Source organism: Natator depressus, chromosome 7 (assembly GCF_965152275.1).
Source record: "Natator depressus isolate rNatDep1 chromosome 7, rNatDep2.hap1, whole genome shotgun sequence".
Lineage (NCBI taxonomy): Eukaryota > Metazoa > Chordata > Testudines > Cheloniidae > Natator > Natator depressus.
Genome location: NC_134240.1, coordinates 5971428 through 5996607, shown reverse-complemented (window position 1 = coordinate 5996607; position 25180 = coordinate 5971428). Strand labels below are relative to the sequence as shown.

The window sequence follows — 25180 nt, the reverse complement described above, 5'->3', positions numbered from 1 at the left end:
CGTTTATGGATTCAGTGAGATTTATGGTAGGGATTAGGTAGGTTGTTTTGTGTCCTACAAGAGTGTCCCAGAGAAAGTTGCCTGATCACAAAAATATTGAATGTTTTCATATTCCAGTAAGACCACCTCAGAGTACTCTCAGGTTTCTCTAGCATTTCATTTCAAGATCAAATCGGAGCAACTTAAATAGACAGAACATACAGGGGTTTCCTCCAGATGTGGTCAGCTTGGTGCTGCTTAAGGAATAGTCCTACATGCAGGGGTGAATGTAAGTCTAGAGACTTACTGGTACGGGGCTGGGCTGGGGCCGGCTCTGGCCCCCAGAAGGGGAAGGGCCTCGGGCGGAAGGGGCAAGGCTGGGGGAGGTCAGAGCCAGCCACGGCCTACCCTGTACGGGCAAGTGCCTCCTTCCCCCTCCCTGGGTTAACAGCGGCAGCTGGGGGCTCTGGCAGCAGTTTAAAGGGCCCTGGGCGGTAGCGGCAGATGGAGCCCTGGGCCTTTTAAATCATCCCTGGAGCCCTGCCGCCGCTTCCCCAGGGCTCCGGCCACCACTACCACCCCGGGCTCTTTCAATCATCCCCGGAGCCTGCCGGAGCCCTGGGGAAGTGGAGGCGGGGCTCCAGGGATGATTTAAAGGGCCCAGGGCTTGGCTGCCGCTACCACCCAGGGCCCTTTAAATCGCCGCCCCAGCCCCACCACTGCTACCCCAGGGCTCTGGCAGCGGGGCTCTGGCAGCAATTTAAAGGGCCGGGGGCTCCAGCCACTTCTGGGAGTCGCAGGCCCTTTAAATTGCATCTGGGGAAGCCAATCCACCCCGGTACGGCGCACCGGCTCTTGCCAGTACGCCATACCGGGGCCTACTGGCTTACTTTCACCTCTGCCTATATGTCATTGGCTATTAGCTAGGATGGGCAGGGATGGTGTCCCTAGCCTTTGTTTGCCAGAAGCTGGGAATGAGCGACGGGATGGATCACGTGACGATGACCTGTTCTGAGGCCCCTGGCATTGACTGTTGTCGGAAGACAGGACATTGGGCTAGATAGACCTTTGGTCTGACCCAGTATGGCCATTCTTATGTTATGTTATTTGTACTGTGATAGTGCCCAAAGGCTCCAACCTGGGTTTGGGCCTACTTGTGCTAGGTGCTGTACACACATCTAAGGTCTGATCCAAATTTCACTGAAGTCAGTGGAAGCCTTTCCACAGATAACAGCAGCCTTTGAATCAGGCCTGTACGAAGGGACAGTCCTTGCCCAGAGGAACCATCTCGTTCAGAATATGTTAAGCCCATTAACCTCCTTTTTGTTGCTGCTCCCATAACGACCATGAGAGAGCACAGTTGCTTTCAGATTGTTATGCCTATTTTTGCTTCTTTGTGTAGTGCGTTCCCTGAATGTCAGTTGACCGCACCGCAGACTAGAAGATCTTTAAGTAGCCTCAATTAAACATGACAACTTAAAATAAAAAAAGCTTTTGTACTGGCTTGGCACAGCTGGATGGTTTGATGTCTGTAGGGATTGGGGGAAGAGATGGCTTTATTTTAATGCAGGCATTTAAGAAAAACAATTCCCCTTATTCCTCTCCATAGACAGGGTGCTTTGTCCTCCAGAGCTGCGGGTTCTTAGCCCTTCCCAACGGGGATGAGGCACCGTAATGCCATGAGCGCAACACCCCGTCAAGTCTGGTCACTTACACGCCGCGGTGCTGGGGATAATAGTCACGATGATTATGATAAAAGGTGTGTGGCAGCTGAGAGAGCTTTGAGCAAAAGCCACTGGTTCTGGTGTGGAGCCACTGGTTCTGGCGTGGAGACTGAGGCTCTGAAATGGTCACTTGCTGTAATCTGGAGATCGTTCTTTGTGGCCTATGGGCAAGTTTGTGATTTGCTCTGCAGTGCCGCACAGGGGAAAGCATCCCTTCATATCCCACACATCACCGCCCTCCGCCTGGAAGAGAGGGAGAAAGCATGTTCAGCAGGCTACAGAGTCCCTGTGTCCCGTGTTAAAGCAGGTGGGGAGAGGCACAGAGGGAGCAGCGCCTCTCATACTCCTGCCAAAGTGTGAGGCTCTGACAGTCTGCACAGTTGTGCCAGCACAGCAGGGGAAGTAATTTGCTACAGTCCCACACCAGCAGCAAAGTACTGTCTTGGCTTCTTGGAGCAAGGGGGGAAGCTAGGTGGGAAATGTGACTCTAAGTCACAAGTCCATCCCTGAGCTGCTCCTGGGGCCAGGCAGCTGCTTGCCACTCTGAGTAAAGTCATGTAACCGCAGCCCTGGGGCGGGGCTCAAGCCTTCTCCCTGTTGCTTACGGCAGCTTCTCCCTTCTTCCCTTAGGGGCATGGGTTCTTTATTTTGGTGCCCGGTGCCTCCACCCAAGGTGACTCCTCTCTGTGCCAGGGACACAGCGGGTGCTGTCCCTTGGGAAAACATTTAACATCATGTACTATACTAGGAATGTAGGGATAAAACAACACAACAATAGGGGGACTTTATGAGGCCCAGGGCACAGAAGATAAGGGGTAAGGAAAGAATAGGAGTAACTAGAATAATAAAATAGCAACAATACCTGAAACCCTCCACCTGCCAGCACTTCCTATGCGCCCAATCCCTCCTAGCACCTGCCTGGGCAGCATGTGAGTGGAGAAGCAGTTCTTTACTGAGCGATGCAGCACTATAATTGTTGGCCAGCTTAAAACTCATATGCAAAATAAACAGACATGGGATTTCTTACAAGACCTTCGCCCCAAAAAGGGTAGGATTGTCCTGAGGCTCCCTAGTCTGGAGTCCCAGGGAAAATGAAGCTGGCTCTTGGTAGCCTAACCTGGAATTGCTCCTCATCCTCCTGGGTTGCTGGTCTCTTCTGGGCTGTCACCCATCGGTGACCCAGTAACCACCACCAGAGTTCAACATTTCCCTCTGGGTAGGAACGAGAAGTTTCCTGGGGACCTCCCAGGCTGTGATACTTGTTCTGTCTCTGCTTCACTCCAACAACAACCCAACACTTTGTATCTGAGCTCTGGCTAATGTTGATTCTGGTAGTAGCTTCAAGCTTGTTTTGTCACCAGCCTGTACTCTAGGGAGTCTCGGAAATGGAGTCCTGAGTCTCTGTGGCCATTGCTGCTATAGTCCAAGTGCGATTCCCTTAGAGGCTTAGAGTAATATGTCAGGAACAACTAATTCCAGAGGGGGTTGCAGTCAAAATATGGCCCTATACAAACTAAGCATTAGTTATTATATTGTTTAGCATCTCACAGACATGTACAGTTCAGGCCCTCAGTTCAGGAAAACAGTTAATGCACGTGCTTAACTTTACGCATGTGCTTAAGGGCCCATTGACTTCATTAGAAGTCAGGCACATGCTTAATTGCTGACCTGAATAAGGGTTGAATTTTGCAACGAAAAATCCAAAAGTAGGAAGTGGTAGCTGGACCAGGATTACCTTGATGCTCTGTTATAGGGATTGGTTTACCTTTCAATTTGTGAAGTTTTGTGGCCATATGTGTTTTTGGAGGCACTATTTTCATGTTCTTTTCCACTGTATATTTTCTAGATTTAAACAAATAAACTTGGAAAATTCCCAGAAGGAAAAAACGTCTGGAACTGAAAGTTAAAGTGGTTCCAGTAAAGCTAACTCTTAGACACCAACTGGTTTAATGCATAATAAATGACCATTGTTTTTCATCCCAAAATGATGATACAGTGTTTGTTTGATTTCATCTGGAATGGAGAGTATGAGCAGTTGAAAGTACTTAGACTGTTGAAGAAGTTAATTGCATACCATTATTTGAATAGGGATAAAATTACTCATTTTATCACTAGTTCACTTACTAACTCTTCTTTAGTATCCCCTCTTCCCATGAGCTGGACGTTTGCTGGTCTCTGCAGCACATTGGCATGAACTTGATCAAAAGGATATTTAGCAGTTGTGTTGACAAATGCTGATGGTTCATTAAGTGATTTCAGAGGGCGAGATTCTCACTTCAGCATATTTGTTGTACTGGTGGGCTCACCTGTAGGTACATAAAATACTGACATCATGAAGAGCTAATCCTCATTCCACCCGGCGGGAGGAAACAAACCAGTAATGGTTGCCATTTATCTGCAAGGTTACATTTGTCTCCCAAAGCACTGAATTCCCGTACAGCAATTGAGCAGTGTGCCCGATGGCAGGAAACAGTGAAGGGCAGTAACACGGCAATGGAATGTGCATGGATGAGATGAAGAACACTAGCTGGATCCCTGGGCTATGATTTGAAGCCTGCACATATTTTTTTCCCACGTTGCAAATTTATACGTAAATATCCTAGGCTACAATAGTAGTTGTTTCCTCATTGCTGAAGTATTAGAAATAGTAATAGATTTGTTCTTTAGAAAGAAGAATATGCGATTATCATGGACTCTGAGCATGCAGGCCTTTACCATAAATATAACACACATCGTGACTGTTCGGTTGTTAAGGACATAGTGTTGTAAACCTAGTTGCAAAGACACTTAAGGAACTCTATTCATGTTTTTTATTTTTTGTACTATCTCATCGGTAAGGCAGGTGGGTGTGCTGCATGCATGGTTTCCTTGATACTAAGCTCCACACGTTAGCCTCTGGACAGTACATGATGGATGATGTATTTGAATACAGATTCATAACAAGATATTTTCTGTTTTAAGGGAGCCCTGCTACCAAATCCCTGTAGCAAGTCATTTTGTCTGTCTTGCCTATTTAGATTGTCAGTTCTTTCAGACGGGGCTGTCTCTTACTATGTGCTTGTACGGCACGTATCATAACAAAACCATATTCTTATTTGGGGCCTTTAGGCACTACCATTATACAAGTACTTAATCATTATAAAAGCGTGATGTCAGTTAAATTAGGCCACCCTCTGCTTTAATTGATCCCATCTTAGTTCCTTAGCATGTCAATCACGCTTCCCTGGACACACAGACTCCTTTACACTTTCATACACCAACTTGCTCATGTAACCTAGATGTCACTTTGTCCTGGAGGATGAAGAAGGAAGGAAAACATGCATGCCTCGTGTTGGTGGAAAATACATCAGTAGGAAATGGTTCTGGTAATGCTGCCTGCATCAGTGCGACCCAAGTCTTTACGAGGTATTATTTTTTGAAATTAAGTAGCTTGGACCATGGGTCACATGGGAAAATTCTGCATGTAGTGATACATATGCAGCAGTGTGGTCTTCAGGAGCTGGCACATCACTACACAGAATATAATGACGGTGCAGAACAGAGAGCCCAGGACAACCATGAAGGAAATATGGGCCGTTACAAACACGACCTGGATGCTGCGGGGAGAAAGATGGGTACGTGACTTTTTCCTGCCTTATGGTGTTACTCAGAGCTCCCTGTTGCCCACAGATACGCGCAATTGGGGCCTGATCCAAAGTGTGAAGGAGTCACTGGGAATCTTTCCACTGAACTCAGTGGGCTTTGGCTCAGGTCTTTGAAGAGTTAGCGCAACCTTCCTGCCAAAGAGTTGCTTGACCATGGGCCATCTCTCCAGGTAGGACTACACTGGGCACTAAGGGTCCGTCTACACTGCAAAATAAAAACCCTGCATCCGCGAGTCTCAGACCACGGATCAATGCCCTTGGCTGGGTTTCAGAATGCAGGCTCTAGCCTGAGCTGGAACATCTACCCTGCTATTTTTAGCCCCATAGTGTGAGCCCAAGTCTATGGGATCCGGGCTCGTGGACTCAATGTTTCCAACCCTGTACTTGAGCATCCACACTGCATTATAAACCTGGGTTTATGGCTACTGGATCTGGTGTCAGAGCCATGCCAACGTGTCCATACACAGACCTTCTGACTCGCATCTGCGGTTTGAGCTGTGTCCACTCTGCAAAGTGGCAGGGCTTGGCTGGCTCTGACCAAGTCCCCTAGTAGGGTCCTGAGTGTTTGACCCAAGGCAGACTGATTTGTGTGTGGACAGAAGGGGAGCTTGGGCTCAAACCTGAGTCAGAGCCCGGGCTTAGTGTGCAGTGTAGACATACCCTGGAGGGCCAGTGAAATGGGCTACATACACATCCACCTCTGTTGTACAAATTACATAGTATTCACTTAAGACTTCCTCGAGCAGAGCTAGCATGCGTACGTCTACCCACGCTGGAAATAGCCAGATACCCGCTGCGGCGTAGATGTGTGCAAAGGCCCTGATTTTCAACGATTCTGAGAATCCACTGCTCCATTTGAAGTCAATGATTTTTCTTTTTTCAAGAGGACTTATCACTAGGGTTTTGTCAAAAAATTTGAGGAGGAGGAGAACAGCGGTGCTGGAACAATTTTTGAAGTGGGGGTGCTGAGAGCCACTGAACCAAACTATAACCCTTGTATATAATGGAAACCACTTCAAACCAGGAGGTACGGGAACACCCACAACACTCATCATTCCAGCACCTATGGAGGAGGAGGGGAAATTGTGAAAATTCCATCCATTTTTTGGCCACGGTTTTGTCACTGAAATTAAAAACTGATTCAAAAATTCAAATGCCAGAAAATGTCAATCTCTCTACTGATCATACTTCTGACCCATAGATTGGATGGCAGAAGTCCAAAGAAGCCAAATAGTCCATTGTAAAACCACCTTTCATGTGGCCGAAAACCCAAACATGATACAACACTATTGTGTCCGTGACGGTAACTTTCCTTATGGAAACATAGGCAAGTTCTGCCCGGTTCACGCTCAAGGAAACCCATTGACTTCAGTGGAGGTAGAATTTGGTCCAAAATGTTCTCTAGCACGTGTCTACAAACTATTAGTTTTAAAAAATTTGTTCTTCTGTAGCAGGCATGTGCATTTTCTTTCACAAATATATTAATTTTATCCAATTCAAGAAAAATCCCAGTGTCCATTTACTTTTCACTTCCTTCCTTTCTCTTACAGTGTCTGTGGAAAGGAAAGTATTACCGTGCATATCGCTGGGGGTAGGGTGACCAGACAGCAAGTGTAAAAAATCAGGACAGGGTGGGGGGTAATAGGTGCCTATATAAGAAAAAGCCCCCAAAATCGGGACTGTCCCTATAAAATCGGGACATCTGGTCACCCTAGCTGGGGGGGATTTGGTGGACTCTGGTGCCATGGAGTGATTTTTGTTTGCCCTGCTTCAGTAGCTCTGTCTCTTCGGTATAAAGATTACTCTCCCCATTTTACCTGTAAATAGCTGACATGGCTTTTGACCTGTTCCCAGAGATGGACACCAGCAGTAGAGATGCACTAGTAGCATTGCACCATGAGTTCCACAAATGTGGTGAAGTCGTTCTGTATGAAAACTAGGGCCCTAATTAAGCAGGGGACTAGACCCACTGATGTCAATGGGAATACTCATGTATTTAAAGTTAGGCAGGTGCTTACATGCCTTGCTGAATCAGGGCCTATGAAATTAGCAAGTCCTTGTACAACCGCCGCTTTTGGAGGGTGTTCCGGTGTTGCTGAAAGCCGTGTAAAGACTTCAATATGTTTTTTAAAATCCATGTAGTCCAATAAACAGCCAGCTGGCCAGAATTTATCCATGCTAATCTTGCTAATGTATATGCATAAGTCTTAACATATCTTCCCATATCATGCTGAAAATGGGAATGGCGCGGTGTGCTTCACAGGGCCACATTTGCAGAGCACCAGCAGTATCCGTGAGTGGATCTCTTTGCGTGCACCAATGCAGAAGTGAAGTGCAATAGCTACTTGATTGCCATGATCTGGTTACAGCTGCATTTAAGGAGGCCCACTGAATTTCAATAGCTTAGTGTCTAATGTAAAATGAGACTAAGTTGTATGAAGGAGAAACATTAACCTCCTTAATTTTTCTTTTTTGTTTCATCTATCATTTGTTTCAGCTAAGCTTTTTGGATAGGACGAATGAGTGTTTACTTTTAGTATGATCCTAAAAGTGTGGAAATGTAAACCTTCAGGAATGGGTTTTAATTGCCTTTGAAAAGTTGCCCATTGCAAAAATCTGATAAAAATGTGTTTAGCGTGATTTTTCCCTCCTTTCTTCAAGTAACTGATTATAATTATCTTTAGGAAGCCTTTTTGCTGCAGCTTGCATTTAATACTTCCCAAATTGTAAGGCTGCTGCACAGTATCTGTAAAAATGGCCTTGACAGCACTGTATACAATTCTGTTACTCTGAAGAATTAGCCATATTCTTGGTGGGAGTTAGCAGTTCTGCCCTGTAGTTACAGCCAGTTGTCCATTTTCAAAATACAGATAGCGTGAAGTACGCACATTATAAGGGTCAGTTCTTGCGCTGGTATCATCCACATGTATCCAGTTGCAGACGTTGGTCCTAACTGATCATAATTTGTGTAAATCTTTTATAACCTAAGTGGTCTTTTTGGGTATATATTCCGTTCTTTTCAGGCACTAAGCCAGTCAGAAATCTTGGAATCTATTGCAGACTTTCCATTTTGTAAGAGCCTTAATGAAGAAGGTGGCATCTTATCTTCCAAATTTTATACATAGGAAATGCAGTGAGGAATAAGCTGATGCAATTCACACGTACTTGGTAACAATAAAATAATCTTCATAATTCTTGAAGTCTGAAATAGAAAGCAAATTTCTGTGAAAATGAAAATGCCAGCACCTGGACAATGGAACAGAACATTGCATCTCAGGAAATGTTTTGCTTCACATTCGGAGTTGCAGCTTCACTGACCTTGGCGGGAACAACTAATAAGGATATTTATTTAATTTAAGTAGTACATTTTAGGTTTATTTTTAAATAGACACCTTTCCAAGACTCTAGGTGCCTTCCTCTAATTAATCACACAAAAAATATAAGTAAATTAAAACTATGCAACCAGGACATTGAATCTAAGCTTTTCTGGGAAAAGATTGTTTATTCTCTGTGTAAAGCAGAAGGCGTGATTATAATGCTGTGCACATGTTAAAGAATAATGATAACAATAAACAATAGAAGTGTTTCACTATACCCTTAGTGTAGTGGACACAGTTTATTTTTAAAGTAATAACAGTTTTCTACATTTATTTTCTCAACCGCAGCATTGCAGCAACCTGTTTAAGTATGAGAAGCAGAAGGCTGAAACTGACAGCTAACAAAAATGAAATTGACTAGAAATCAGCCTACAGCAGGCTTTGCCAGATAACACCACACTTTCATCAGTTTGTGCTGATAAGATCCAAGTTACATTCCCTAGCTGGCAGTGCATTCAGCCTGTTGGGAGTGGATAGGGACTTTGTTGCTATTCTGAAGCACCTCTCTAGCTCAGGCTAGCGCATGTAGGTGCGAGACGGAGGATCTTTGCCGCATGGGGCTTTGGAGGGTGGTAGGGAGTAAAGGTTTGGGGCAGTTCTAAAAGACCCAAGAAAAATTTCACTTGAACTTCTAAGTTCTCTGTCCATATATGTCTAAAGCTTTCATATAGCTACCAAAGGGCCCAATCTCGCCAGGTGCTGAGTGCCCGCTACTTCAAGGGAGTGACTCCATTTTATGCTGGTGCAACCTAGAGCCCAGTTTGGCTTGTAGTGCCTTCTGCAGTCCTCAGTCAGTGTCTAATATCAGTGGCAGTTGCCTATGCAGACTAATTGCAGTAGCTCAGATTGCCTTTCTGGGCTATTCTTTCTCTCAGACAAACGGGAATTCTCCATCTAATGTGAGCTCCAAAGTGCATGGAAAAACCCCATGGTATCAACTTCCTAGAGTCTTTCTACTCTCTTAACCCCAGCCATAGCTAATGGAAGTTTTGCATGTGTCTAGACTGCAAGATCCCTGTTGGATTTTGTTGTTGTTTCCTTTGTTATGCCAGGCATTCTGCCTGGTTTGTAAGGTGTTAGGGTAGAATTTTCAAAAGCACTTCAGTGGGAACAGAGTTAGACTAACTGAGCATGTCTGAGAGTACAACCCCTAAGTCCAGAAACCCAATTAGCAAAAGACCAATACCTCTGCTACAGATTTAGGGCCAGATCCAAAGGCAATTTTGGTTAGTAGCAATCTCTTTATTGACTTAAATGAGCTTTGGATTAGGCTGTTATCCCATAAAAAGAAAGTCTCAATTCCTCCCTTTCCCCATTACTTTGAAGTACTTTCTACAAACAAAACCAAGAAAAGAGGAAGTGTTTTCATCTGTACACTTCACAGGCTTTAAAGAAGGCAAGGTCAAAGCTTACCTCACCATGGAGCTGTTACTGACATAAATTGTAAGCAGACCGTGTTGTTTCCAGCTATAAAAGAATTCTAAATTCTGTTAATGACATGCAAAGTTCTTCCAGTGTTAGAAAGAAAAGATGAGTCAGGGTGCACCACCCTGGTGTGTACTTCCATAAATCACATACAGTAGAAGTGAAGCACATCCTTAAGCCTTTTTTTTTCTGCGTCACATATGCTTAAAAATAGTGCCCCCAATAACACTGAAAATACCTGAAAAGAATTTTTAAAACATCACAATGTGTGCTCTTGGCAAAGGGATTTTCAGTCCTCAGAGTCTTAGTTGCATTTGATTGTTCATCCTACTATCATTCCTTTAAGAGTAAAAGAGTTTACAATGAAAGCAAATACGGCTGAGATAGAAAAATGTTTATGCACCGCTGTCTTATGTTCTTGAAATGGAGAACAGAAGAATGTTGGGTACTAGACAACATCATCTTGAGAATATCCCAACTATATTCAAGCATTAGCAAAATTAGTTAAATGTACATAGACTCATAGACTTTAAGAATGCAACTATGTGCATGTAAATGTGTGTGAAACTCGCCTAGCGTCATCAAGTTTAAGGCCAGAAGGGGCCATCAGATCATATCACGTATATCACAGGCCACCCACGCACTAAACCCAATAACCAAAATGAGACCAAAGTATTACAGCCCACAGGAGGCTGAACTATTGTGCTACAGACAGAGAAATTGCAGCAAAGGAGGTTTAGGTTGGACATTAAGAAAAACTTCCTAACTGTCAGGGTGGTTAAGCACTGGAATAAATTGCCCAGGGAGGTTGTGGACTCTCCTTCATTGGAGATTTTTAAGAGCAGGTAAAACAAACACCTGTCAGGAGTGGTCTAGATAATACTTAGTCCTGCCATGAGTTCAGGGGACTGGACTAGATGACCTTTCGAGGTCCCTTCCAGTCCTATGTTTCTAACTCTTTCCCCACGTACAGCATAGGTCTTAGAGTCACATTTTCTGGATATTCTTCCTGGTACTGTGAATGAATTGCATATGTGACCCCAACTGACGTGGGATTTCATCCTGTAAGGTGTTGACCTACTATGAGAGCACTCAGCATCTCACAGGATTGGACCCTGAATCTCTCTGTACATCAATCTGTAAAATGAGGATAAAAATACTTACCACTGGCACCGTTCCGAGCAGTACCACAGTTCTTGTAAGACAGAATATTTGTCAAATACTTTCAGCTCCCTAGAAAGGTGCTATGCATGAGCATTGTTATTAGTGTCTCTATGTAATAAATGGGAGGAAAATATATAGATTAAAGATGTACATCTCTCCGTTGACTGCGGAAAAGTACTAATCAAGTCTAGGGATTTATTTGATTTTTCACTGTTATGTTTAAGAGCCATGTCTGCCACCATTCCAGATGCAGAATGTGTAATGAAGATAGTGGAAATTTGTATTAAACAATCAATGGCAAGATTTAGTCCAAAGACGGTAACCAAATGAAAATGTTAGACGGTATTTGGTTGTAACAATATTTGAGACTGTTCTTAATCTTTGCTGCCCAGACACGATTTATTTTTTAATTACATTTGCTTTGGAGTTAAACTGTTTGAACATTTTTCACAAAAACCACTGAGTTTCCAATGAAAAACACCATGGGATTTTTTTAACCAGCTCTGGCAAAAAAGCAAGACAAAATTTTGGAAAAATGTCTGACCTTTTTTTTTTTTTTCTGCTGACGTCTGAAATTTTGTCAAAATTGTGAATTTCCATAATTTTAAGCCATCCCAGTGTTGGAGGAAGGAGCTGTGTTTTCTCTCCGTTTTTTAAATGTGAGGCTGAGCTATTTTTTGGCCACCTGGAAACTACAGTACACTTCCACAAAACTCTTAGGAAAACTTAAGGGCCCTCCCCTAACTGAAAATACATGTGGTTTTCTCCTGGGTGGCACAGTGGATTGACTCATCCACAGGAAAGTTCAGCCTACTCAGATCCCACCGCTGTAGCAAAGTATGGCTGAGGTGCTAGGGGTGGAATGAGGTAGCCTAACTATGGTCACTGTGTAGGCACCACTGCATCCTATGCTGGTTCATCTTCTCTGCTCTTTGGGGGTCCATAGTAGACTGTATAACTTTACAGTAGACATGGTGCTTGGCTCCCCCTTTCCCAGTCACGCACAAGGGCTTCCTCCTACTCTGATTGCTTAAATACATGAACATTTGAATACCTGATCTCGTAGGTTCAGTTCCCAGTTATTTGGGTTACTTTGTTATTTAGCTTTCCAAGGGAGATTGTTCACCATGCCATTTTTGATATAGAGGTGGTGGGAGGGTGTCTTCTAGGGGAGATGCTAAATACCAAGGTGCTGGACATCTGCTCTGTGTTAACAATAAATATCCCATGGCTCCTTTTGTACGAGTAAGGATTAAAGCTAATAACTTTGGCCAAATTTTCCATTCCCCCATTTCAAATCTGCTGTGCACTGTCCATTTGATTTCAAGGGGAGTCATGTTTCGGGGGTATTCTGTTTACACAGTACCAGTTTATGCAATTTTTCGCACGTTGAGTAACACTCAACTGAAGTCAATGAGATGAGCATCGGTAACTACTACACAATGTATGTGAGTATTTCAAAAATCCGCTCTGTGGATTGCACAGCAGTTTGGGATCCTTTGAGATGAAAGGAACTATAGATCAGACATAAGGAATAAGAAGTGAACAGCCAGCTGGCCATCCTAACAGATAATTTACAGAGTAATGGGCTGCGCCTGAGACACGGAGTTCAAATATGGATCTCGACTCCTTCAAAACCAGGGTGTTTAGCTTCAGGGTTTTGACATAACACGTTACAGTGACTGGGGCCAGGCACGTGGTTTGGATCTGGACTTCCCCATACTCTGCATCTGCATGATCTACTGGTTAAGAATTAGATAAGTTCATGGAGGTTAGGTCCATTGGTGGCTATTAGCCAAGTTGATCAGGAATGCAACCCCACGCTCTGGGTGTCCCTAAGCCTCTAACTGCCTGAAGCTGGGAGTGGATGATGGGAGATGGATCACTTGGTAATTGCTCTGTTCTGTTCATTCCTTCTGAAGCATCTGGCATTGGCCACTGTCAGGAGACAGGACATTGGGCTAGATGGACCATTGGACTGACCCAGTATGGCCAGTTCCTAGCTCCTGTGTGTCTTTGGGCAAGTCATTTAGGCTCTGCTTCAGGGAACAATCCCTATCCAGGGCAGCACTTAAATGTGTGCTTAAGGGCTTTCCTGATTCGGGACCTAAAATATCTCCTTGTCTTGGTTTTTACTTTTTACTTATGTGCTGTCTCCCCTGCTCCCCACTTTTGTCTGGTGTATTTAGTTTGTAAGCCTTTCAGAGCAGGAACTCTCTCTGATGGCAAGTCAGCACAGTGTCCTACACAATTGAGCCCTACTGCTGTAATTAAAATAATAATAGATGGGGTTGGCTCTGGCCAATTTCTAGACCTAATGTAACCTCCAAGCTCCTACATGTACAATCCTTGTGTTTTTATTTACCAACTGCGGGTGAGGGAAACTTTTGGCTTGGTTTATTTCTTAGTAAAAGCACTGATAAGAGTCATCAAAAGGAAGGAAGAATCCTAGGGTCTATTTGACATTATTTATCTCCATCTTCTGCATTCATTCCGTTCTAAAACGAAAACAGGAGAACGGTTATACTGAGAGATTGCAGAAACAGTGTTTGTATTGAAGGACTAAATCCGTATGTTTGTGATATAACATGCAATGACTTGCCTAACGTGTAATGAAGAAATTGAAATTGAATCTCTCAGTGCATCATGCTGAGTAAGAGGTTTGTTCTACAAGAAACTGTCATATTAAATTCTTGTCGTGATTCCAGACCTCTTTTGAGTCCTAAATCTTTTGGAGGAGACTAATCTGAAATCAAAGCGAAGTTGCTTAGGGTTGGCATGCCAGAAGTGGTCACATCTGAAAAAGTTCAATGAACCTGCAGAGAGAGGTTGAAATTAGTTGCTTCACTACAAAGCATACAGCTCACCTACCTGCTGATTTGCTTTTTGCTTTGATTCTTTATGTTCTGTCTTCTCGGCTTCTTCTGAGTCAGTTTCAAACCGTATACATCTGAAGTGGGAGCTTGTCCCGATTTCAGTATTTATTTAATAAAAAAAATAAATCCGTCTACACTGTTTAGTACAACATTAAAACAAATATAGCTTTAGAAACGTGGCATTCAAAAGGTTATGGATTTGTTTCTCCACTGCCTCACTCCTTGTGGAGTCGTTTTAATTTGTGCAAAGTGGGCGTAATATGTTGCTCTTCTGATTTATCCGCCTTTTACTCTCGCTTGGCACATGAGTCAATGGCTACCCAAAAGGGACTCTGTCCCTTTAATTTTTTTAGTGGTAGAATGTACCACTCTAAAGGCCAGATTCTCGGCTGCTGAAAATTGACTTTGGTCCTTTGAAGTCACTGGAGTCATGCTGACTTATATCAGCCAAGAATCTAGCCTGCTGAATGCCACTTTCTATCCCATTCCTTTAAGTTGTTGTTGGTATTTTCTGCTTAGAAAGGCTTTTACAAGCAAGAATAAGATGCAATACATGATACAAATGAGGACATTTCTCATGGGCTAAATTCTGTCCTCTGTTACGACCCCTCATTATTAATGGCTACCATCATGAGACGGAGGGCATAATTTTTGGCCTGTTACACTGAGAATAAATACCCTATTTAGTTATTGGATGTATGTAACAATGTAGCCCTAACTGCATTAAAACTGTCTCCTTGCTTTCCATTTCCAGTGTTCTGCTTCTTGTGGACGGGGACATAAACACCGAAATGTGTACTGCCTGTCAAAGGAAGGAAACCGCTTAGAGAATGATTATTGCAAGCACCTTGCTAAACCGAACGTGCAAAGGAAGTGCAGAGGGGGCAGATGTCCGAAGTGGAAAACAGGAGACTGGGGACAGGTGAGCTGCAACATTTTACCTCTTGTACCATTAGGTAGTCCTTATCTGTTGCATTGTTTGCAAGCGTCATTTCAATCCTTTTGCAATAAAAGTATAAATGTTCTGGGTGACGTGCTCAGCTCGGGTAGCTCGGCATCGCTCCAGATAAGCCTCTGGAGCTGCACTATCGACATCAGCTGAAGTCCTACCACTGTTTTAGATACAAAAGGGGGTGGTCAACTGCTAACAAAGAAGCACCAGTTGTAAATTTCTTCAACTGCTGCTAGAAAAGGCATTGCTGTGTATGAGTAACCAGACTCTCTTCTCCTCCTTCTTCTTCTTTATTATTGCAATACTTTGGATCCTGAGTGCAATTGTGATTAATTTGGAGGCATATGAAATTTAAATGATTGTTTGTTAATCATTTTCCTATTCAAGCTGAGAAAATATATAGGAGCTATTAATTTTAAAACTTACTTTTCACTCAGTTTTGTGTTTTTCCAAATGCATTACATGGGAACAACAGCAGTCTACCTCTGTGTCATTACAAAATCAGGTGCTTCGTGCACAGGCTGGAGGAAAGTAGGAAAGTCTGGATTTTTCAAGGATGCTGTTTGCTGAGAGCATAACTTTCAGCCATTTTGGTTCTTTATTTACATTGCTTTCCCCATATTAAACTCTTGAGAAATATTTCAGGCATGAAAAATATCAGTTTGCTTTTCTCATCCTTTTTTCTCTAACACTGAGAGTGGAATTTGGTTTTTGAAACTAAAATTTAATATTTTCTATCACACCAAATTGCACCTTTAACCTATTTCATCAGATTTATATTTACCTCTGAATCTCCATTTCACATGGACCTGAATGATGTGCTAATCAGTCAAATTATTGAAGATCCATAAGTAAATGAATTTTTAACTTGGGACATTTTTAACTTGGACATTCACAATCTTTCTTTGCTTTCTATATGAAACCCTAAGATTCTTGCTATATGCATCCTTTCCTAAAAGATAAAACATGAACACATCTGTACATGCATCTGTATAGACAAATATTAATATTAGTACATACATTTTTATCAAATGTCAAATATTAAATTTAAAAAGCATTAAATCCATCATTATTTTCAGACTTGGATTTTTTATTCTCCTCTTAGAATAAATAGAATATGTGCTGTACAATATTTGTATTTCTTTCTTGAAGAATGGGGTAATCATATATTCATCATACACGTTTAGTTGTTTAGGCCCTGATCCTCCAAAAAAATACACAAGTAGTTAATGTTAAGCATCTGAGCAGCCCTATTGAACTCAATGGGTCTCCTCCCAGATTTAAAGTTAAGCACAGTGCCTTATTGTTTGCGGTACTGTGGCCTTAATTTTGTCCAAGAAGCTACAAGAATAAAGACTCACATGACCGTTAAAATGTCTCATCATGTCAGATCTGCACTTTATTTAAAGTGACTGCTCCTGAAAGCAATTTTTGCAGCTAATAAAAGTCAACGTACCAACACAATGGTCGGTTGATTGCTTAAAAACATGCTAATTTTAATTGATAAAGATAAATGTTTTAAAATTCAAAACATTCTACTGCATGATAGGATTCAGTTTCATACAATTTGAGAAAGAAGCTCAGCTTAATGAGACTCTGAGGTGATTTATGGCCTAAAGTAATCTGTTATGACGAGGCAATTAAAGAATATTTGTATTCTTTATATACTAGAGAGCATTGCCGGCGTCACCAGCTGAGGATCTGGCCCTAAAAATTAGCTATGAAAGCAAAGATGAAAATGCATCATATAACAGCAAAATAGATCATTTAAAAATAACAATGTTATGATACTGTTTCCTTATATTCTGTGTGTAACACAGAGCCAGTCATCATGTAGTAAATTGGAAGAGTTTGTCTACGTTTGATGTAATAAAACTGGAATAGGTAGAAGTCTTGAATAATGTCATGCCATAGTGGCATGCATGCCACACTTCTAGAAGTGCCTTTTATGCTAAATACTTTTGGAAGTATCCACGTGATTTGTTCATAAACTGCTGAACAACAGCGATTAAAATGCTTTCTCTGTCTGATAAATCCTGAAGCCTGCTAAATAAGAAATAAAAGCATAACTGGTCAACTGAAGTCAGCTTGGCCAGATCCCACACTGGTGTAAATCAATGTAGCTTCATTGACGCTTGTGCAGCTGTAATGATTTACACCAACTGAAGCCCGGGGCCAGAGTTTTTCAAACATCAGCTCTCTATTTGGGCTCCAAGGTGTCACTAGAATGGTTAGAATGAGTTAGGAAATTGATTTCTGAACTAGACAGCAAACAGTAAAGCTATGCGCTCTGTAACACTTAACACAATTCTAATGTGTCTGGATTCTAAAACAGAAGAAATTAACAATCGCACTCTGGATCCAGTGCCTACCGAGGTCAGTTCAGTTGTTGATTTCAATGGGTTTTGGAGCAGGACCTTAGAGATACAGGATACAGCCCCAGGCACGGTGGCAGGAAAGTATCTGGAGTGCATATGCAGATGGCTCACTGGCTTCACTGGGTTTGACAACCAGGGGGAGTTTGGTCTGAATTAGAACTGCAGGATAAGGTCCTCAATTAATACAAATACGGGCAAAACTACAGCCAGCTATATACGCCTTTTTCAAGGAGAGTGACATTTAGTAGCAGGCCAGTTCAAGGCCTGGGCACCATTCCCACTCCATGTTAAAGTGAGAGGAGAGAGCTGGTGCGATCCTTCCACACCATGGGTGAAATGGGCTATGTGCTGTTTGAAATCTTAGCTATGAACAGTTTGGATACCACCAAAGAAGCATTGTGGTGTTTCGTAGATCTTAACAACTGTAAAAATAAGAACGGTGCTACGTTACCATGAAATTGTCTCTTTCTGTAGCGGGTAAACCAGCAATAGACTGTGTGAGATATAAGACAGAGTTTTAAAATACACATACATTTTCTTTGTCACCACACGCCCACAGTTTGTGTTGTGTGTGCCCGTGGCTGTTTCCTTTTCCTTTTAGGAACAGTACGTGAATGATTAATAATGAATACTAGCCAGCACAAAGTGCAAGAGAGTACTCCAGTCCTGTATGTTTTCTATTATCTGGACTGGCTTGTATTTAATTTCTGGGCAATTCTTTTCCAGATAATTATAAATCCTCCTTCCTAGAGCAAAACATTTTTTAATTTATGCATTCATGTGAAAAGGTTTGTCTCTTCAAGTAATGAATGGACTTGTGTCTTTAACTGAGAAAATGCCCTGAAACATGGGGGAGGGATAGCTCAGTGGTTTGAGCATTGGCCTGCTAAACCCAGGGTTCTGAGTTCAATCCTTGAGGGGGCCATTTAGGGATCTGGGGCAAAAATTGGGGATTGGTCCTGCTTTGAGCAGGGGGTTGGACTAGATGACCTCCTGAGGTCCCTTCCAGCCCTGATATTCTATGATTCTATGACAGCTTATGCCAGATATGTCTACGGCTTATGTCTCCTATGTGTAAATCAGCACCATTATCTTTTAAGCAGTAAAAATAACAATACTTATTCTGTCGTCTGAAAATTGTCATCTGTCTAGGTAGATTTCAGGTTGCAACCTGGCCCTATATTTTTCTCGGTGATAAACTTGTAACATGAGTTAATATGTTCCATTTTTACTGTTGTGTTTCTCTGTAGACAGTGGAGAATTTGTGCTAAACTACATCGTGGTCTATGGTGAAAAAAGTGGCAGGTTTGTTCTGTCCCACATAGATGATAAATATATGAGTATAGTAACAGTCCGCCCTGATCCTTACATGAACAGGGGGAGGACTGTAGTATCAGGTTTATTATGCTTTTAGGGCCAGATATCCAGGAGGTGTAAATCAGAGTTGCTCTTCTCAGATCAACAGAGGTGAGTCAATTGGTTTGATAAAGTAAAACAGTGATCACTGTTAAAAATATACTGTAGGGCAGTCTCTGTCTAAATGGGCATTTATAATAGTGTCTCATTCTATTATTAGGAATCCAGCTGTAAAATCCTACCTGTACTCTGACAAATATGTAAACGTTATAAACAGAGAGTGAGAAGGCTGCATACTGATTAGGGGCTTGATCCAAAGCAGACTGAAGTCAGTGGAATGACTCCTATTGACTTCAATCCCCTTTGGATCCGGATGCTAGGTGTGGTAACGCTTTTGAAAGAATTCTCGGCCATAAACTGGCAACTTCCTTGTTTTCAGAACCTCATAGATGACACCGCTCTGATTTGTAAGAAAAATTACGTCCATCCAATATTCATGTTCTAACAGCAGCCGTAGTTACTCCTCTGTTATCAGTTAAGCCAAAGTAGTAGTTTTGGAGCCTCGTGTTTTTTGGATGTGTTCTGGATAAACATGTACAGAACAGCAGGGATCTCAGGAGCGAAATCCTGCCCCCCTTCAAGTTGATGAAAAAATTCCCACGCCAAACGATTTTTCCTGACTTAAGCTCACAAATGGGGTGTGATCCTGGCTCCACTGAATTAAGCAGGAGTTTTTCCTCTTGACTTCAATTGAGCCAGGATTTCATTCCAGGTGAGCCCCGAAATTAGCCAAAATCTTTTCCTGGGGTCTGGTGTCCCCTGTCTGGTCCTTGGGAGTGTTATAGGTTTACATACAGTAAACTGGAGTACAGTTATTACAGCTTTACATACAATAAATTCCATTACTAAAATAAGACATCACTGTCCTTTTTAGCTCACTATGTTGTATAACATTTTCCTGTTCAATTCAGTATCAAATGCATGATTAGCCCCTCCTAGGACAGAGCTGCAACTTTAACCCCTTCTGTCAATATCACAACATTCTTGCAAATGTGTGTTTTGTAGGTGATAAACTTGGGCAAAAGTTATTTAAAAATGTACTAAGCATCCAGGTGGATGTGTTTCTCCGACTGTGTTTCCACTATTCAGCGCACTTTCTCTTGTGGACTGTTTAAGATAAACCGTGTTATTAATCACAATAGAACCACTACAGCATATGGGATGTATTTGCATCACCAGTCATAGGAATCTAACTGCCTTGTGCTACTTTTCCAAGTTACACAAACCAGCCTTTCATAAATATTTATAACCAGGAGAATGTTCGCAGTCCGGGGGGGGCGGGGATTTGGTCTCCTTTGCTTTATGATGTGTTCAGATACTAAAGGAAATGCTGCATTACAGAAGAATACTTTTTAAAGTTTTGGAAGAGGATTCCTTGCACATTATAAATTGTTTAATTCCATTACATAATAAGGCTTACTTTCGTGGTATTATAAACTTGTTTTCTCAGTAGCTCATATGTTAATTAGGTCTTTTCTACTAATTTTTAATTCAACAAAACATTAATCATAATATCTACACTTCAACCATTTCTCTTACACAAACTTCTGTCTAATCTTTACTAATCTTGTCCCACATTTACAAACTATATATTAGGACCTAACAATAAAGAATCCATACAGCAGTGAAGTTAAGTATCAGTTCATCATCATATATTGTGGGATGTTAGCAGAAAGTATTTTTGTATGGGAAAAAAATTAAGCTATTGAAAACAGTGAGCTGTAGACATCAATATTCAAAAATCGGAAAAAATGTATTTTGCTCATTATTAAAATCAGGCTTATAGTATATGACTAGAAGTGGATAAAAACGCGCTCATGCCATAATGAAGCTAACGTGTGAAAGTAAATCAACTAATTTACAAAAATAGTTCTGTTTGTGGGGATATGCGGTATGTAGTCATTTGCTATGGTGAATATGTAAATTAAAAGCAATTCCAGAAGTCGAGTACCTACAAATCTTCATTGCTTCAGTTCTTATGCTATATAATTCGTGCTTCCTTTTCATTACAGGCTGATCAGTCTCCTGAATGATGTTTCTGGAAAGTGTGATTTATTTATTTAAATTATTGAACTGAGTGTGCAAGGAGTAACATAAAATTCCTGCTGACTCTAGCATCTTGTGATTTTTTTTTTTAACAATGCTGCTATCCTGAGAGATTTTTGCAGTATAAATCTTATAGGTGAAACCCAGACTCCACTGAGGTTAATGGCAAAACTCCCATTGACTTCACTGGAGCCAGGACTTCACCCTATGTGTTCAGATTCTCTGCAAAATGTTTTCTTACATGGAGAAGAATTTTCTGCATCAAAAAGAATCAGAGTTTTAAATGTCTAGGTGCTATTGCTTGCTCACTCAGACGAGTGATAAATGTGTTTGCAGAACTCAAAGCAGAGCTCCCTTCCTCATCTGAAATCGGAGAGGTTCACTACAGCAACAGAGAGTTTCACAAGGAAAATAAGGAAAGCTGCAACTTACTTCTTTTTTGTCCCTCTTTAGTGCTCTGTGTCCTGTGGACGAGGAGTTCAGCAGAGAAATGTGTATTGCCACCCGGGCACTCAGAAACCAGCCAGGGAGACGGACTGTTACCAATTCACAAGACCAGTCTCTGAACAGGAATGCCACATTGCTGAATGTCCCAGTTACAGCTGGGAAATGGAGGAATGGCAAACTGTAAGTAGAAAGGGCCCGTAGCAGGCAGCTTCAGCGGTATTCAAAGCATACCAAAGTAAGACCTTCTTCCTGACGTTTACCAGGATCACATTACTCGTTCTGTGAAGTGTGAACTACAGAGAGACTTAGGAGATGGCCGGCTTGTTCAAAAGATTGTTGTCAGATGGCCAGGGTTTACACTAAACAGGGTTAGAGCTTGCCTTGAGACAGACAGAGGGTGTATTTGTGTGTTTGCGTCTGTATGTATGTGCACGCATTTAAATTTAAAACTTTAGATTGCCAAAAAAAGAAAAGAAAATATGTCAAAGAAAGTCTGGCATAAATTACATAGTGATGTATGGAGATTGGGCCAGTTTTTTAGAAAGTGCCAAAGAAAGCACTGGAGCGTAAGACGATGCATAGTACAGGTTTATATGTGCATGCTGCAGAATGTTTTGGTAGGACCTGCACAAAGCCAGTATTTTTCACATTTTGCTGACGCAGCACCCGATTCTGCCCCACTTTTCCCGTTCATTACTAGCTGCCTTTGGGCGTGAGTCTGCCATCCGTACACATGCAGGAGTAGGAATTTGGTAAGTAAGTTTGATTGAGCTAAGTTTCGCTATTTGCAGAGCTGTAGAAGCTGTGCATTTAAAAAGTAACCTCCCACACTACATCATCATCTATGTGCCTTTGGGATGCTTGTCCAAACTCCCTCCACCCCACCCCCCCCAACGTGATAACTCTCCCCATCCAACATGAGATTTCTCCTCCTTATTCCACCAGTCCAGCATCTTTGAAACACACCTAGGTTCAAGCTGCACTTAGATCTCTTGCACTGTGTTCACTTACTGTGACCGGTGCGTGTGTAACCCATACCCTCCTGGGTGTGGTGTTGTGTCCCATAAGTGCCACCGAGACCAGTTAGAGAGAGATTAATGAGTCTGCTCTGCTGCCTCAGCTAAGAGGCTTATGGCTTTTAGCTCATGCAGTAGAGGCTCATGCACTAAGCTCCAGAGGTCCCAGGTTCTATCCGGCTCGCCAACGACCAGGGTTTGTTGGTGTTACACACAGTATCAGGCATCATTAGAATTTCAGCGTTACTTGCGGTAAACCTACTAAACTGTGTCTAAGTGGGATGATGATCGTTATCACAGAGATTATGACATACCTGCTGGACCCCGTGAATATAGCAAGGGCAAACGAGGATGAAGCCAGAAGCCTGTTCAAGGCCAGCAGGGAAGCTATGGATTCTTACTGTCTACCAAAGCCTCCAAGTAGATGTAGGCTCCACTTTTCAGCTGTCTATCCTGCATTTGGATATTCAGGTTGCCGAGTTGATTATCTAAATGCAGGATTTTTATGCCTCTTAGGCCATCCGCATTCAGAATTTAGACTTCTAATGAACCAAAATGAAGGACACAAAGACAATTAATGTAGGAAGCTTAATATGATGCCAGATTATTTTTCTGAAGATAAATATGGTTGTCTATAAACCCCAGTTCACAAAAGATACGCTAGAAATGAGAACACAGAGCCAGTTTTGTTCTAAAATGGCCTATGTCTCAAGGCATAATCAATTGGTGATTGACTGGTCACATGGTACTAGCCCTTCCCCCTTATTTCCAGCTGCTACGTTACATTCTAACACAGTTAAAACACATAACTTGCTAACATTACTTTTCTGCTGTAGTTACCCCAAAGTGGTATAATGGTGAATGGGAGGGGAGAGGCCTGGCTCCCAAAAGAATCTCTGTATTACACAATAGGCCAGGAGATGAAAAAGGGTGAGCGTAGGACTGTTTGAAATTTTTCAGCTGGATTGTCCAAAAAATCGTATTTTTGAAAAAAAAATCTGACAACCTGCTGACTTATTTGAAATGTTTCATTTATTGGAGGCATTTTTGGTGATTTCTAGCAAAATGAAAACTGCAGAGCTCTTTCAAACACTGCACAATGGAAACAACTTTAAAATTTGTCAATATTTAATTATGGGTTTTTTTTTAAATGCCATCCCCTACTCATTGAGAACCCTTGAGCTGGATATTTCACAGTAAGCAACAGCTGACAGAAATCTCTGAGCATAGAGAGGTTCAAGTTCAGGGTTTTATTCTGCTGCTTTTGTGAGGAGAATTGCTTTGCATCCTCATGTGTAACAGACCTTTCATGAATCTCCTCTTCAGTCCAAATGGCAACCTGCTTAATGTGCCTTTTGCTCTGCCTCCTGCTGCAGGCACATAACACTTATTGATATCAGTGGGGGTTTGGGGCGCATTAAGGACCTATTGAAATCAATGGCAAAGCTCCCAATGACTTTAATGGTGCAGGATCAGAGTCTATGTACATTGTGGTTTGTAATGAAGGCTGCAATGGTGTGGATTCCATCCCATAAGGAGAGCAGAATAATCATTAAGTGATCTAGGGCCTGGTTTTAATTCATACTAAGGCCCCGTTACAGTGCTTTTGCAATGCAAAAGGGTCTTAAAGCAGGAATAAATTCTTTAAGGCCTGTTTACGCTGCCAGAGGGGGTCTTCAATTTAAATGAGAAACTGGTCCCTTCTATTCAGAATGCAAAGGACAATCTAGCGCTGCCCGTTTACTATATTCACCTGCTCAGAATATTGGTGTGCTCAAAAACTCCCATTTTCTTTATTATTGTGCTGTGGTTATATACAAGAAATAAGAAAAAAAATTCACAGACGAAACAAAAAGCATTTCAGTCCTGCAAAGGCTGTGGAATGTTTCACCTGGAGCAAGAAGATTCAGGGTTAAAGCAGCAGCTCCATTCTGCCTTTTTATTTGTTCCTTCTCTACTAGCTCATCCTTGATTCGGTACAGTACAGTACACTCACTCACTGCAGCCAAGAGTATAACAGATTATTGTATATACCTCACAGCCCTGTGGGACTCGGCCTTATGGACTATGTTACAGACAAATTTAACCAACTTCGTTCCATTAGCTGTGCCATAATCTTAATGTTTGAAAGCTGTAATGATGATCTAGTCATATGTGGGGGCAGCTGAGGAACGATTCCAGGACTACTAGAAACATTGGGGATCAGATCTGTAGCTGGTGTAAAGTGACATAGGTCCATTGACTTGAACGGAGCTACACCAATTTACAGCTGCTGAAGATCTGGCCCTGCGGTTACAAGGCTGAGGAGGTAAGGAACAGAGGCAGAACAGAATAGACTATGAGCTGTTTGCCTCAGACAGAAGTGCGTTAGCCTGAAAGAAATTTGCAAAAGGATAAGCTGCTGTCCCAAACAACACATTCTCTTCTACAGAGGACATTAAACCCATTCAGCTAATGAATATGCAAGCGGGAAGCAAAGTAGCTCACCGACCAGCATGCCGTTTTAGTACTTACCAAACAACATAATTAGCCCTTAAAGGAACTTCTCCAACCTGGCGTCCTCTCTCTCATTTTTGCAGCTGGAGAGAATGACCCGCTCCTCTTCCCACCACTTTTGTGGGAGGCGGATGTTCACACTGGTTTCTTAAAGGGCTCCCCACCGGACTGTGTGCACTCTGGAGATCTCAAGCATGTGACACATTGGATTCCAAGGAAGCTTTAGGGATAGAGGGGGGA

General features: G+C 42.2%; 1 protein-coding gene and 1 long non-coding RNA gene across 3 annotated transcripts in view; one reads left to right on the top strand and one right to left on the bottom strand.

Annotated features, from left to right (window-relative positions):
* Positions 1 to 25180, top strand: part of ADAMTS9 (ADAM metallopeptidase with thrombospondin type 1 motif 9) — a 136813-nt gene that overhangs the window by 85120 nt on the left and 26513 nt on the right. Inside the window, exons 30-31 of the mRNA XM_074957398.1 lie at positions 14944 to 15111; positions 21435 to 21608. Of these exons, the coding sequence (XP_074813499.1) occupies positions 14944 to 15111; positions 21435 to 21608 (342 nt within the window). The remainder of the gene's footprint in view (positions 1 to 14943; positions 15112 to 21434; positions 21609 to 25180) is intronic.
* On the bottom strand, positions 1499 to 25062 carry LOC141990366 (uncharacterized). Of its 2 annotated transcripts, none has more exons than XR_012640164.1 (3): positions 24959 to 25062; positions 3828 to 4009; positions 1499 to 1946 (listed from the first exon to the last, which is right to left on the bottom strand). It is a non-coding gene; the product is annotated as an uncharacterized LOC141990366 (long non-coding RNA). The 2 variants fall into 2 exon arrangements; XR_012640163.1 differs by lacking the exon at positions 24959 to 25062 and adding an exon at positions 21414 to 21654.